The sequence below is a fragment of the Lineus longissimus genome, chromosome 12 (genome assembly GCF_910592395.1).
Source record: "Lineus longissimus chromosome 12, tnLinLong1.2, whole genome shotgun sequence".
NCBI lineage: Eukaryota > Metazoa > Nemertea > Pilidiophora > Heteronemertea > Lineidae > Lineus > Lineus longissimus.
The window spans coordinates 12,451,833-12,467,625 of record NC_088319.1 but is presented as its reverse complement, the minus strand read 5'-3'; the positions used below and the strand labels follow the sequence as shown (position 1 = coordinate 12,467,625).

General features: G+C 41.9%; 1 protein-coding gene across 4 annotated transcripts in view; it reads right to left on the bottom strand.

Annotated features, from left to right (window-relative positions):
* The window catches only part of LOC135496836 (calsyntenin-1-like), a 36,332-nt gene that overhangs the window by 5,741 nt on the left and 14,798 nt on the right, over positions 1 to 15,793 (bottom strand). Inside the window, exons 5-14 of one of the 4 annotated variants that reach the window (XM_064786378.1) lie at positions 10,290 to 10,442; positions 9,504 to 9,695; positions 6,667 to 6,684; positions 4,029 to 4,295; positions 3,306 to 3,614; positions 2,525 to 2,831; positions 2,114 to 2,376; positions 1,405 to 1,724; positions 961 to 1,120; positions 187 to 395 (exon numbers count right to left, since the gene is read on the bottom strand). In XM_064786378.1, coding sequence (XP_064642448.1) covers positions 187 to 395; positions 961 to 1,120; positions 1,405 to 1,724; positions 2,114 to 2,376; positions 2,525 to 2,831; positions 3,306 to 3,614; positions 4,029 to 4,295; positions 6,667 to 6,684; positions 9,504 to 9,695; positions 10,290 to 10,442 — 2,198 coding nt within the window. The remainder of the gene's footprint in view (positions 1 to 186; positions 396 to 960; positions 1,121 to 1,404; positions 1,725 to 2,113; positions 2,377 to 2,524; positions 2,832 to 3,305; positions 3,615 to 4,028; positions 4,296 to 6,666; positions 6,685 to 9,503; positions 9,696 to 10,289; positions 10,443 to 15,793) is intronic. The other 3 variants (XM_064786380.1, XM_064786381.1, XM_064786382.1) reach the window with 3 other exon arrangements.

Here is a 15,793-nt window from a genome sequence, read left to right as displayed (position 1 = left end):
TTTTGTGTATCCATTGTGTGAGGGAAAATAATTCTGGGCCACCCTGTAGACCTTGCGATGTCAGCTGGGTTTCACCATGAGCTTAGATCTCTTTTTCCATCGTATCAAAATGCCACTTCAGCATATCAAGAAAGAAACTTGTTTTACTTCAACAATGTTACACTTATTTAACAAACTCCAACTTACACTCATGCCCGCTCCCATGCCCATATCATCCGATTCCATCGGGTTGACCGTGATGGTCAACGCCGAGTTGTCCCATTCCATTTCTTGTTTCTCGTCAACCTGCAGGACCTGCACACGCTTGTGGAACGTCCGGATCCGGATGACGCCAAGGATGATCATGAAGATGAGGAAGCCAACACACACGACGATGATGATGAACATGCCTACACCTGCGAGAGAAGATTATAAGTTTGATTGTCGACAAGGATTTTCACCTGCGAGAGAAGATTATAAGTTTGATTGTCGACAAGGATTTTCACCTGCGAGAGAAGATTATAAGTTTGATTGTCAACAATGATTTTCACCTGCGAGAGAAGATTATAAGTTTGATTGTCAACAAGGATTTTCACCTGCGAGAGAAGATTATAAGTTTGATTGTCGACAAGGATTTTCACCTGCGAGAGAAGATTATAAGTTTGATTGTCGACAAGGATTTTCACCATGTTGGTCTCTATTAAGGACACTAATTTTGGTCCCAAATTGGGTGTTTCCATTCAAATCAACCTCTGTAATCAGGACAGCTCTCCATTAGGGACAGCATTTGTCAGTCCCGATGTTGTCCTTAATAGAGAGGTTTTACTGTAATTATAATCTGTTCACCTTGTATCGCTATATTGGTTAGAGAAATCAGATGTGGGCAAAGGTCACATCACTCATTCAACCTTCTCTTCTTCTCAGGCACTTAATAAACCAAAGTGGAGGAAATCTGCCTCAAAAATAAAACTGGCTACTTACTTGTTCCCTGTACAGCATTAGTTCCAACGCGCTCACCGGTGCTACCCGTATTTTTGTTAGTATCGTAAGCCTTGTAGTTGGGGAGGTGGTTGGCCTGGTTGTTCGCTTGGGCATGGTCTGCATGGGTGTGGGCCTCGGGCAGTGAGTGGATCACCTCAACCTGTTGGAGAAGAGATAAACATTGGTATCATCATCATCATTTCATTATGGTACATGTAGTTCTACACGAGGAGAAGTAGTTAAAGAAATCAAGCGCCCATTTTCAAAAGAAATCTCTTCCGAAACAAAAACTCTTACTTGCAAAAATATACTTAGTTTTGGTCGGATTTCAAGAGTTTAAAGTTCTGCAGGGAGCTGGGGCAGAGCTCTTCTCATACCTGCTTACCTTTAAAATGTTTTCAGGAGGAGAAAAAACAGACATCTTCTAAAAATCACCTCACTTACCGTGACTTCAAAGTCGTTGCTAACAAATCGACCGTTCAATTCCGAGCAGGTCAGCGTAAACGACCGCTTGGTCATGGCTGCTGGATTCCTGTTCAAGTAGTGCACCTCGCGCAGGACTGTCTCGTAATTGATCATCTTATCGGCGCCAGTGATAACGATTCCGCTCTTGCTGACGGACGCTTCAAGTCCCATGGCGTGGATGGCATTCTCGGGTACATTCAGTTTCTCGTCGGCGGACATTGGCGGGAATGTTTTCACGACGCAGGAATCGAGCTTGTATTCTTGCTTGTGGTCTTCGGCTGTCTGTGGCTGCGGAGGTTCTGGAAGGATATCATCAGGTTAGCGAGCAATTAAAGATGGTAATCCATCTTTTGAATAATTCATAAGATGCTGTGAAATTGTTGATTGTCTCTCCAGAAACATCATGCAAGGTCATTGAGTTGAGGGACTTTTGTTGGAGAGATGATGATAAAACTGTCATCGGAGATCTTGCCGATGGCACAAGCAGAATTGGAAACTTCAATGCCAAACACAATGATGGTTAATGATTTCCACAAAATTTATACGAGGACCTCATTTTGAAACGCTTTCGATTTCAGGTAGGCCTCATGGCCTTGTCAGGAATGAATGAAGAGAACCAACTTCCTGCAGGCACATAGTCAGCACCACAACAACCCCACCAAAGGAACTGTTACTCCTTGCCACTCACCAGCATTTGCAAACACCTTGCTCTTGAACAAATACGACGCGAATCTCTCTGCCGTCTTTTCCTTCGTCTCCTTCTCATTCTCCGCGCCCATAGAGGTCATGATGATCAAGTCGGGGAAGATCTGCTGGCCGATCTTTTCGAGTTCTTCCTCCTTCTTTGCCAACGTCTTGATGCCGCCGATCGTGATCTTGGGAGTCTGGCCGTCGAGGACCTGGATGTAGCTGTTTACGTCGGGTACCTTGATAACGCCGCTGTTCTTGCACCTGACGAGGGAAATAGTTGTTAAAAAATCTTGCTAAAGTTTTGCGGCAGGCCCTATTTTCATAAGGGTTGACCATAGGCACCACCATTTTGCCTTGAGCTAGAAAACATAGAGCAATTAGAACTTTTTCAAATTCTGAAAATACTTACTTGATGTTCGTCGTGATCTTGAGGTTTCGTCTACCAGGTGTTGGGAACGTGCGGAAATTGATGTAGCCAACTTGCGACAAGATGCGCTGCACCTCCGTGATATTGTGTCCGTTGATGCTGATCTGGGTCATCTCGCTGTTGTAGGAAATCGACATACCACCGTCCATCAGGTAGACGGCGTGGAAGTCCAGTTTCTCCTTGCAGTTATTCAGGCACTTGATGACGCGGTCGCTCTCCGTTTTGCCACGGAGGATCGAGAGGCCGGCCATGTAGCCCTTGAAGTGCTGGCTGAGTGTCTTTTCCCCGCCTGTGAGAAGGAAGAGATGGGATTCATGAATACTATTGATACGTGTATACAACCGGCAACAGGACATCAACAAAAGCTGACCCATGCAAATCATTGCTCCAGTGATTATTCTCAACTAATTCAATTGGAACCGCACAATGTTAACTTGTTTTCACAGGGCTACTTCAAGAGGCAAAATACAGCTGTATTCTTGTCAAGACACAACTGATCAAACGAAAAGTCACAAAACTATGGCAATATAGAGCTACTGATGTCAATTCCCATCCTGTCCATTCTCTCTCATTAGCTCTGACGACCAACAAATTCTAACATGGACAATGGCCACCACCAATTCCTAAAACCAACCCCTTTTTGACAAGATTGAAAATGCAATGGTAGATTCAAGGTTCTAGTTTCAGAAGTTTCACAGATTTGTAGATGAATTCATGCAAAGATACTTGTATGATTTCACGTATTTCAAAGGTGAATGCTCACCCTGCCAGCAGGCACCAACAACAAGCTTGGTGAAGTGAATTTCCTTGGTCTTGTGGAGTGGCCAGTCGTCGATGATCTCGGGGTTCCGCTTGGTCTCGATGAACGGGCTGCCGTCGATGTAGAGGCGGATCTGCGGGAAATCGACGCTGATGGCGTAGTGATGCCACTCGTTGTCGCAGATCTCTGGAATCCTCCAGCGCCATTCGGCGGGCTTGAAGATGTTCAGGTGACCCTTGCTGTACTCTTGGCGCAGGAGGAACACCAGACGGCAGTTGTGGACGAACACGGAGTAATGATGGCGATTCATCTCTGGAAAGAGTAGGCAGACAGAAGTGTAACTTTTGCAAATGAAATCTCAGTTGAAGAAAGTATAATGTGTTTCAGGTGAAGACCTCACAAGAACAGGTCTTGGACCGGAATCTAAATGTCTCAAAATTACAATTTACCTATCGTTCGACCAAGAGCCAATTCATCTTGACAACATACAAGTTGCAAAGATATCCCTTGAAGAGAGATTCAAATGCGTCAACGAATTTTCAAGGAGAGAGCCTGCATAACCTGCAAGTGAACTGACCATTTGAAAAGGAATTGTCCAACGTCTGGATGAACCCGTAACTGCCATTCCAGAACCAATTCTAAATTCTTGATCTGCTAATGTTACCATGTGCCCCATGAATCAAGATTCCAAGACTGATGACAGATTTAACTTCAAATTCAACCTACCTTCACCGTCGGCATTACACATAATGTGCTCCTTCTCTCCGCGCTTCGTATCCTCGACATTCTGCTCATGCTTCAGCCACGCCATGACGGTGAAGTGACTGCCCATCGTGTGGTTGATCTTGCCGTCGGGAATCTGCACCGCATTGGTCTTCCCGTCGAACGCGTAGATCTGGTCGCTCTCCTTGCCGTCGTCGTGGGGGAGGTCTTTGGTCCAGGAGGAGAAGAGATCGGGGGTAGGCAACAGATCCACACTGCCTGCACTTGCTCCTAAGCGAAAGAAACTCACTGATAGGGAGATACATCATGACAAACCGGGCACATTTCATGGCGAGAGAAACGCTACTGGGTCAGTCATTTTTATCTGCTTCATTTTCAGAACTAAAACGGCCTGGTGAAATAGTCACAGAATATAGAGAAAAGAACACCTTTCTATATAATTTTCGCATCCAAGTGGAGAATAGGAATGAAAGGGAATCAGAGACTGTAATCATCTGTTCCTATATTCCATTCATGAGGGGTTTTTCCTTTCCAGATTTAGTATACGAGTATTAAAGATCAAGAACTTATTAAGACTAGACTCGATCGGTTCTTGGTAGAATGGAGATTCGAAACAATAGCAGCTCAGCAGCACGAATTTCTATACAAGGTGAATGGCGGTGCTTTCGGAGGAGGAAGGGATTCTGGTCCAATGTACATCAGCTGAACAATGCACACTATCAAGAATGAATAAAGACTAGTCTTTATTTGTTCTTGACTATATATACGTACAGCAACTTTGACTTTTTACAAGGGAGATCTATTACACCAGGCCTTCGGTTCATTGTGTCATTTTGGTCACCAAGTTAAGTTAAGGTTAGCTTTTTAAGAAGATACTTCATTGAGGAAGATGGTGTTATATACTATCAGAAACCGATAGCAAGTGGAAGGGTAAAGTGGTACAATTATAGCCTTGACAACATAGAAAACAGCTGGCAGTACACATCAATGCACACATAGGCTATAATTGTATCACCTTACCTTACTAAGTAGTGTTAAATCTAATGTTTTTTAAAATGCAAAAATCTTTCTACGTTTTGTGATCTTGCTTTTCAGGAAGGTTTTTCAAGGAAAGGACAAACCCTATCGTGTCAACATTATTTCCAATCGGGGATAAACAATATGCTAAAATACTCAATGAACAATGAAACGCACTTCAAACATATACAAGTGAGGTGATTGTGCACGACCAGCCCATATTATTTCCGTACGCCTTAATCATATTTGCCCAACTTGCATTCTGTGTTCCATCAAATATTAAAGAGGGCTTCCTGCTAACCGATGTCAAATTGAATGGAAACAACCAATTTCGGACCAAAACTAGTGTCCATATTAGAGAGGGAGTCCTGTTAACAGAGGTGCCCTCTAATAGAGGTTCTATTGTCCTATTCAAGATGGAATTGAACAAACGGCACTAACGGCCGGATCTCATGCAAACAACACTCTGTAACACCAAACCGTAATTTCTTTTACTAAAGTTTTTCTAAACCGTAACTCATTTACGCAATCAAGTACATCCAATACACATTTATCATAATCGCTTTCTAAATTGGCTAGCTGCAGTTTTATTTGTTTTGTGTCGACTAGGGACTTATCATCAATCTCCCATGGCGTTATATTTGTTTTTGCCTCTGCATGCTTTTAGAGCGATTCATGTAACCACTGAGCTGGAACTCTTGGTTTGAAATTCTTGACAGCATCTCTCCATTTGCTGACTTTTAAAGTTTTTTCTCTCATCAATATCAGGCAATATTCATGCTACAGATCTAGGAGCACTTTGCCAATGCAAGAACGGCTTATGGTGCCGTCAAGGAGACACAATAATGAGAAAGGTAGTGACATCTTTGAACAGTTAAAAGAATCTGGATCGCATTCTTCTACAGTCCATCATGTAGTATAGACAGTTAGAAACTCATCAATTTGAAAATCAAATGTATGTGTACGGTTGTATTTTAAATAATTGTGTTGAAAAATACAGAAAAACATTTAGATTTTATAAGTGAATCTGAGAATATAAGTGTGAACTGAAAATCTAGCAAAAAATTGAAATGTGGTAGTAATGAAATTAGGAATAAATCGAAATGAGTTTGAAATGAGGAATGCATGCATGTTATTTCTAACCGATAATGATTATGACAGAGCTAGTGTACATGATGTTGCGATGAAGATGCGTTTTCATGCTTTCTAATATGCAATGTGTAATGCCATCTACATATCAAATAATTCCCACTCATTTTCTCGTGTAATTATTTTGCACTGTATGAAATTACGTTGATTTCTAATCAAGAACTTAACGATTGTCACCGCATTCACACTCATTTGCATGAAGTTGCTCTCAATAACTTCTTGTGATTTTTCCAAAAAATCAGTCGTCTATGAACTCAGACGTCAATTGTAAAAATCAAAAGTCCATTAGCTAAGCAATGCAGAGACTATCATGCATTTTTCTAATTTTTCACTTCCTATACAATTCTTTCATGCAGAATTCTACTTTCATTTTGCTGTAGTTTCTACTTTCTAACGCCCATTTTAGAAGTGGCAATTACCATGCATCATGCCGACTTATGATTGAGCAGGATTCCAATCATTTCCATTCACTTACCATTATCACCTAAATCTTCTGCAATTTTGAAAGTGACACAAAAATGATCGTTACTTCACAAAAGTGGAGCGCTAGTTCTGGGAGGAAATCAATTTTATGACGAGAACGGAGCATAAAATTTTATCGCATTTTTTCAGATCAGCCAATTTCTTGTCAAATGCTTTTTAACCATGTTCTTTCACAAATTTATAGGGAACAGGCGTACACTAATACTCCTTTTTTCCCTCCTTAACTTGACAAATAACAACCGAATAAACAAAGTCAGTTGCTTGAAAAAACTGTAGGAGAATGCAACTTGAGTACTCGCCCAGCATCAATCACAATTAAAATTGTCTTACTAAATTTCCATGATCTAGAGGTATTGGAGAGAGAATACCAGTAATTGATATGAAATGTTATCTCCCGACATCAGATATTTCATCATCAAACGAGGCGAAAGTACACATTATGTTTTAAATTGCTCGTGAGCTGGATGTAATGATTGGACTAAAAACATCAGGTAAATTCACTGTCACGTTTCTGACATTGCGTCCTAATTGTCAATTTATACTGCTCATGACATGTCAATCTTTTCTTTTCCATTTCCTGAACTGCGGGGCATAATTCACTACGCATCACATGACCTATCATGTGATGCAAATTCTAAAAGTTCTAGGTCATAGGATATATTGATGTTTGCCATGGAAAAAATGTTTGTTTGCCATGGAAGTGTTAGGCCTTGTTTTGATCACGGCGGTCCTTGGTACTGTCTGCAGCATCACAACCAAGGACCCCCAGGGGACATTTGATGGCAAAACCTTCACTGTGAGCCTTTTTTAAATAGAAATTAATACCTTGGAGTGGGTCCTCGGCAAATCCCATCAAACGTCAACATATCATTCAGATTTTTTGATTTTTTGGGCCAACAAAAAACAGACAACGTTGTGTGACTTCACCACAATGCAATGTTTACAATACCACAAGTGTGAACTAGTGAATGTGACAGTAAAATCTCCATCCAAAAAATCGCCATGATTTTGTCCCAATTTGACGTCCCAAAAGTACGTTATATTTGTTCATGCACTCACGACTTCTACTTTACAAAACATTTTATATTCCACCCATGTTTTTTTCTCCAACTCGTTTTTGCAGGTACAAAAACAGAATTTTAGCTAAGTTTGGTGTGCGCGCAGTTGGCATTTGAAAATGATGAAAAAATTGTCAAAATATGTGAAGTTCATTTTGAAATAGTTTGCCAGTTCTAAATGTACATGTGCAGACCAATCAAGTGAATATTTTGTCGATCTGCAACTACTTTCACAGTCTGAAGGGGCATTTTTTTCGCATTCAATGCATGCCTTGTTGTTACAACCATTTTGGAGAACTCCAACCATTTTAGCAAACCAAAGTGGTTCAGTAGCCAATGCAAAATCGTTGTAACGTGACTGAGCCTGAACTGACTGATTTAAAAAATTTGTCGGGTTTTTGAGATCAATGAATGAAGAAACGGCCCTGACAAACTCAAATCAGAAATGAACTTCAAGCTAATAATGAGAAAGGAACTCATAATTGTAAAATAAACTTATCGTTTGTTTGTTAGTGTGAATTGTTAGTTGAAGTGACCAAGATGACGCGATAATGTACAACATTTGGACGGGACCAAGATGCCTTGGCACGGGTGAAATGCTGAAGCAAATAAAGACGACAAACCGTGTAGACAGAAACACATATTGGGGCAGAATTATTTTTGATAGCCAATGGTATTTGATTGCTTCACTTGACCAGAAAGGGATGTGACATCATCTAAAGTCATCTGAAATGCCGAGTGTCCGAAGGTGGCAAGTTTTCAGCTCAGACAGGACATTCCAGAAGCCACCATGCCCTCCCCCATCCAATGACAGCCTGTTGCTGTCCAAGAGGGAATACTCTCAAGGCTAAAGATTGGCAACAAGGTTGTGCTACACAAGCATATATCCCAAGCATCAATAGACGTTTTTAGCTTAGGCGGGAGATCTAACAAGCTGGTTGTGTCACACAACCAGGCCTAAGGCATCCAAAGACAGCCTGTCATTGTCCAAGACGGAATACTCCCAAGGTGAAAGATTGACAGCAAGGTTGTGTCAAGTTTGTGCACACAACCAAGACCCTGGGTGTCTGCAGACACTCAGTTCCTGAAGATGACGCTATCCATCCGGGACTGTATTCAGTGGGCTGGGTTAAACAAGTTGATTTGAACAAATGTTCCCATCAACTACGATATATTGAAGCAACTTTAGGCATACTTGTTAGGCAGGATCAATTCTACCGTGGCTATCAAAATTATATTCTGCTACAATATGAAAATGGTGGCATTTCAAGAAATCACAACTCCTCTTAATTGAAATGGATTTTTCCTATCAATCGTTCCAGATAAGTATTTTTTTGTGAGACAGTTGAGGACATGCAGTTAATGGAAAGACATGTCCTTGTGGTGTTTATTCAATGGGTCATGCAGTCATGATATTAGTGCTGCTGTTAAAATCACGCTGTTGTCTTGCGGGGGGCATTCATCTTCACTTCATATATCTGTCCATATAGTCATCATCGTCATCATATAGTTTTCCCCAAGTCAATTTTAAGAACCACAGTCAGTATTCAAATTCTCAAAAACTTCTCAATCAACTGGGCTGTAGTGGGGGTACTAACTCAGCAAATCGTGGTTCATTGCCTTGGAGGGGTGACTAAAAGAAATTGAGCACATCAGTCTGGGCTTAAGTCCAAATCATTTTCAAATTTTTCCCAATTCTCTGTAAATATTGAAGAGTTTGACTTTCCCCCTGAAATGCCACCATGACGTTCTCCAAGTCGTATGCACTCACCACAAAGCTTCCTCTGTGACTTGATCGAGTAGGTATCGCGATCGCATCCCTTGCCGATATGCTTCGTCGTCAGGAAAACGGACGAGGACACTCGCTCCGGCTCGCATGGGACTTCACATTTGTCGAATTTGGCGTGCTCGGCAAAAGCGTTGCGGCCGGATCGAGGCTCGTATTCAATCCTGTTTGGGATACCTGAAAGACAATAGCACAATCTAATATATCTCTTCTTTTTCTTACTCCATGATTGCTCCTGAGTGCTAGTTGCGTGCAACTACAGTTGGGCACTAGTTAGGGATATCAGCCGAAACAATGACTCTCTCTCTCTTCAGCAAGGATGATGTTCATTAGAAGCTAGTCATATTTCTCCCCACTTGGATTGGGTTCGTTTCAGATTGTGACATTCATATCATGAGTTCACTAAACACCTAAACGTCTCATTAATCAAGACATCACTGCCGGAGTTAAAGTGATCAGTCTATTGGTTTACGATGACAAGGTGAACTACACCTGATATCATGTGATGAAGATCCAGTTTCCTTCGGCATCGCCTAAGCTCTTGAAATGGACCGACTGCCAATAAATATGTGACTGATCACAGCAAAAGCTGACGCATGTCACACAGCAGATGAGCCTGCCAGAAAATAATGGAAGAAATTGATGAACTCTGATTTCACAGAAGGCAGACAACAGTGAAAACAAAAACCAGTCTGTCTCAACCTGCCAAGCTCAGAACGACATGCGTCTGGTTTTGCTGTGACGGGTCACATGTGTCGAACATGACCTTACCCTTCCAACCCAAGTCACACTTCTTGTAAACCTGGATATTGACCATGACCGGCTTCGACGTCCGATTTTGACAATCGATCGCCTCGACAGCGAGAATGTGATTGTGTTGCTCATCGTATTTCAAGTCTTCTCCTTCTGCCAGGCGGATGTTTCCTGCAAATATAAATACGAGAAGATGTGAATCGTTTGAAGAAGTCTACAATGGAATTAGTACTCAACACTTAGCCACATTTGTCCAAAATCTTCACACACCTTGGGGAGGCACATCAAGGAGAGCAGGCAGGAGGCTACCAGTGCCAAATTTTCAACTCAATGCATATATTTTTCGCTTTCTCTTCAACGTCAAATCCTCTTGACGTCAACAACAGGATCGCTTATTATCATTTTCACAGTTCTAATTCAGTGGAACCTCTCTAGAAGGACCCCTCGAGACCGGCAAAGGCTGTCTTGATTAGGGAGGTCAAATGGATTGGAAACAACCTATTTGGGACCAAAACTAGGATCCGTAATAGAGAGGGTGTCCTTAATAGGCAGGTGTCCACTAAGGGAGGTTCCACTGAACATGTAATTGATTAGTTTGAGAGGCTGAACAACAAAGCTAACACGCATAGAAAGCCTCCCATTTCTTTTTCACTCTGATGGATATCATACGCAGGTTCGCATATCAACCAACGAGAAAATCAAAATGTCAAGCAAAAACTGCCAATACCGTTGCCAGGGATAATGGGAAACTACGCATCTCTCCATCTCGCTTTGACGGATGTGACTAGCAAAGCGACAGCATCATCCACTAGTCCGATGTCACCTTCCATTGTCACCGGTCGCCAGGCAACCGGCGTTATAATAGAATCGAGATCAAGCCATATAGGTACTCTACCAAGCGCAGTATTATCGTCAATGCCTTATAAGGTCGTGAAAGGAATAATCGCCATCCGCTCACGGTTTGTCCCCAAATTCGCCAATTGATGCCCCGATCGTGAAATTTTTCAAGCTCTGGTAGATTTCTGTAAAATTGCTTAGATTGTTGATCAAGTTAGAAAGTTATGAGAGAAGAATAGCCATGTCAGAAAGATTTCCTGGCTCGAGGCCAAATGGTATCCAGGTAGTGGTGGTCTCTGGTGGTGGAATATGGAACTGCAATAATCAAACTTCCAGATGGTAATTCCGAACCTTTTCGTGCGACATTGGGGGGGGGGGGGGGGGGGCAGTCAGTCAGTCAAAAGCAACCTTTTATATGTACGTGACGGGGCAAAGTCAGAAAAGGTGAAACTTTTGAAATCATCAGAAACATATGAATAGTTTATCAACTACCAACTATCAAAGTGAAATAATGGAAAGATGGCATGCAATCTGAACTACAGTTGAACTTCCCTCTATCCACTGAACTTTTCTGGCATCTATTGATGGACAACAATGGCCGGGTCATCTTTGGTTTACAATGGACAATTGTCAAGATTGTCAAGTGCCACAGAATAAGCACGGAATTAGTTGTCCAAACACCAGAGACAGATGGCACAAGACATTATTTGTGTTTTGATAAGATATAAGATGAATTGAGAACTTTAAAAAACCGACATCTTCCACACAGTTCGATTTAATGCAGCCAACCTATTTTTGAGACCGGTTGTTTCTATTTAAAACAGGAATGGCTCTCACGAAATGGGATTCCCATATTTCAGCCTGTTCGGATGTAGGCCTAAAATGATAGCAGATATAGGCTGTCTATTTGCACTTCCGTCTCGCCCACAAAAAAACCTGGACATTTTCATGTTTGTCTTGTGCAGATTTTCAGTCAAATATTTCAACAGTATTTCAAAGAATGGTGCCAATTGGCCCACTGGAAGTCTTACATGACCCACCAGTCATGATATGTCCTACTTAACGTATATGGTAGTGCCCCCCCCCCCCAAAAAATGAAGGAGGTGCATTTCCAAGCCATATGAAAATTACAAGATCATACTCTATGAAGAGGCCACAGCTCACTTGATGGTGTGATCGACGAAGCCGTGCTTTGAAAATGTCACCCAGCGACAACAATATGACAGACGGAATGAGACTTGTCTCAGCAAACTCATCAGCGCTCAAGATGGGTTTTCAGTGGCGAGAATATGAAAGAATATGATATGTTCATGGCAGCGGATATCACTATTATTGTGGCAGACTGAGATCTCAGATTCTCCGCCTTATTGGTTCAGGTAAAGTTCACAAGGTGAACAGAGAAAAGACACCAAGCTGAGTTGTTAGAAGCAGCAGTGAAACAAGAGGTCCGAGGGCCTGGCACTCAGCTGACACTCTACACATAGTCACAAGCATTTTTTCATATCCCAATAGGTCAGCATTGGATATTTCCCTAGTCTTGAGCAGCGCATGGAGCTTCTACTCCATTTACCACTGCCACCATGGTAACTACCTCATTACAATGAAATGAATCATAACGCTATGACACAGCTCTTACGAAGACCCAGCGAGGAAACCTCGTCATTGAGCACATCAGCATCCACCATTTTTATCGGCAATCGATGGCCACTGCTGGCCGTGGAACAATCCTGGTATCTTCGCTCCCTGAACGCACCATGCTTCTTCCTGATTGGTTGAATTATCACAGTGTCTGTTGCCGGCAATCGCTGCGTGTGCGTCAAGAATATTCGAAATCAAAGTCGAGGCAATTAGGGTAATTACCAGACAACAGTGAGCAACTTTGATCAGGCTGATGGCCTAATACGATATGATTAGTCCTTGTTGTCACCAATGTTTCTGTTCAAGTCTACCAAGAGTAGTTGAATCCACAGGCCATCGAACCCTGGAACTTCCCCCAACCCTGGAGCTATACTTGAATATCATGCACCCACCACATGTCATACATCTGTATGACGAATGAGAGTTTTGTGAATCATGGGATGTTTTCCAACGGAAACATCAATAACTGGTGGTTATATGGCCAACTCTACAACAACATGGTCTCCATTGATGGAGCTGTAGTTGTGATGATGATGATATTCTGCCCTCTGTATATAGCGAAATGCTTTCTATCAAGCCATCCCAAATGCATGAGAAGAGAAGTTTCCATCACAGCTGCATCTCATCAGGGACTGAAGGTCTACCCAGAGCTAATTAACTCTTGCTTTTTTGGGGGGGAGCAGGAACAAAGCCCATTACTTGACAACCATGGACTGTCAGAGTGGTGCAGTGGAAACGTCAGCGACTGACACATCTGAGGTTCGATTCCTAGTCAGTCCACATACTCATGTGATAGAGAGGGCAACTCTCTGCAACAGGGTAGGTTTCCTCTGGGGTCTCTGGTTTCCTCCTACTACAATACATTACATTACTCGTTCCCAATATTGTTTATAGAGCCAATAATGCCCTAGTGCCCCATCTCCCAACTCAATTTTACTTCTTCAAGGAGTCTGACACTCTACAACTATGCTAAGGCACTCTCAGTTCCCTTAGAAAAGGAGTCCGTACTTGACCGAACTAAAATATACGCTCGACTACTACACGACCGTTTTCCCGGTTATGATGCTCTCAGTCATGGAGTGCCACATCCAGCCTGTAAATACGCTTACATGTTCAGTTGTCAGATCCTACAGCGTCTCAAAATGTAATATCAATATTTACCCCGCAATACCAGCGGCGCACAAAGGGGCCCCCAGTACCAATCAGGTCATACCCAATCTCTTAATGTCACATCCGATTGTCTGGCCCTCAACCTCACATACAGCGCTCAAGACTTCCTACCGGAAATAATGATCGACTGTCAGAAACAGTTATTCGTACTTCTGCGTATAAATATCTGTTTTTGGCACTAAATGAATTCTAGAGTGGTCACATTTGTCATATCTTATGCGCACAAGATTAGTTCTGTATCAGGCGGCCATTGCTCGAATTTATATGCGAGAAAATATTCCGAGTAGGCTAAAGGAGATTGATATGCAATCTCCAGTGTCGCAGGTCAATTTCTATGCATAATCAAACACATGCTGTCATCTACTAGTGTTAAGGAGATTGGTCGTATCTTTTGGCACTCTCCAATATCAAGGTTTCACGTTCTGCATCGGTTTCGACTCATAACACTATAATTCATTTGTTGGAGATTTGCCCTGTCAGCTAACACTACCCAATAATATTGTATTCATATTTGGAAATGAAGACGAAGTTTTCAATTTCAGCTCATTTTTTGTCAACGATTTAAAGATTCCGAGTATGATAACGAGTGAATGTTTTTTGTTGAGATTTTCTTCTGCCAAGTACTAGTGGCGAGCTTTAAAATCAGAAGCACACTTGAATAGTCAGAACGTTATAAGCATATAGTTTGCACAAAAGTCTACAATTCGACTGCAACGGGTTTTTAGAAGAATGTGCAACAACTAAAAATACGTGGTCAGACATCCGGATTGGGTTCTTCAAACTCGGAAGTTAATTATAACCTGGCTATTATCAAGATTTGGGTATTTTCATGCCCGGCATTCAACCATAAAAATAGCTTTTGTCATCATTATGGTCGGAATTTCTCACAGTAGACAACTGGCACTGAGAAATTTTCACCGATATTATCACGGCAGAGGTTTTACTATTTGGGGATGTGTGACGGCACTTTTGACCCCATTTCGAGTCAGAAAAATGTCAGCAAACCAATTTGAAACCCTGAACCAAATATACACAAGCATGACAAGTAATTTTGGACTGCTGATGAAAGCATTATTTTATCATTAGTAACATGAAATAGGGGACACTGACATTGAAATTGACAATTATCATAAAATAGGCGAATACTTGCACCAATTTCTATCCTTTTGTGACAAATATACCCTGAATATTGAGACATGCGGCACGTGTTTCCTTGTCCTCTGTTCGATCATTACGAGGACAACAATAATCCTACATTAAATAGATAGCGCTCACAATACAAGACCTTCCACCCGCCTTTTAAGCCAAAAATAAACAACTTCGCGACATTTACATGGTTTCCGCACCTCTCAAATTCATCTCTCAGAATAGATGTTCCTCATCAAAGACTCACTGTCTTCGTGATGAAGGAGATTGCATCTCCAGCAATGACGCGTGATTTTAGTGTTAGCACCCCTCTGTTTGATTAACCATATCAGATGGATTAAGGTCAGCATGCTTAGCCAATTTCTACCCACATTTTTGGTTCTTTCACATGATCCCTGTCAGCCCAACCCCTTCTGATTGAACGCTTCTTTGTCTGACCTTTCCCCAAAGGCCCATCCCCACATAAACTGTGACGCTGCATGGAGTCAAACCAACAATTTCTTGACAGTGAAACTATCACTCTGTGAACTGCCCCATCCTCTCTTTGGACTTCATGACTTTGGTTGTCAAGACTCAGCAAGCACGGTCCCATGACTTGTCAGAGCAAAACGAGGCAGATGTCACACAGAGGATGAGCCTAAATGATAATAAGAGATAATGAAGAAATAGATGAGCACTGATTTATAACAGGAGACAGACGACTGTGAAATGAACAACCAGTCCGTCTCAAC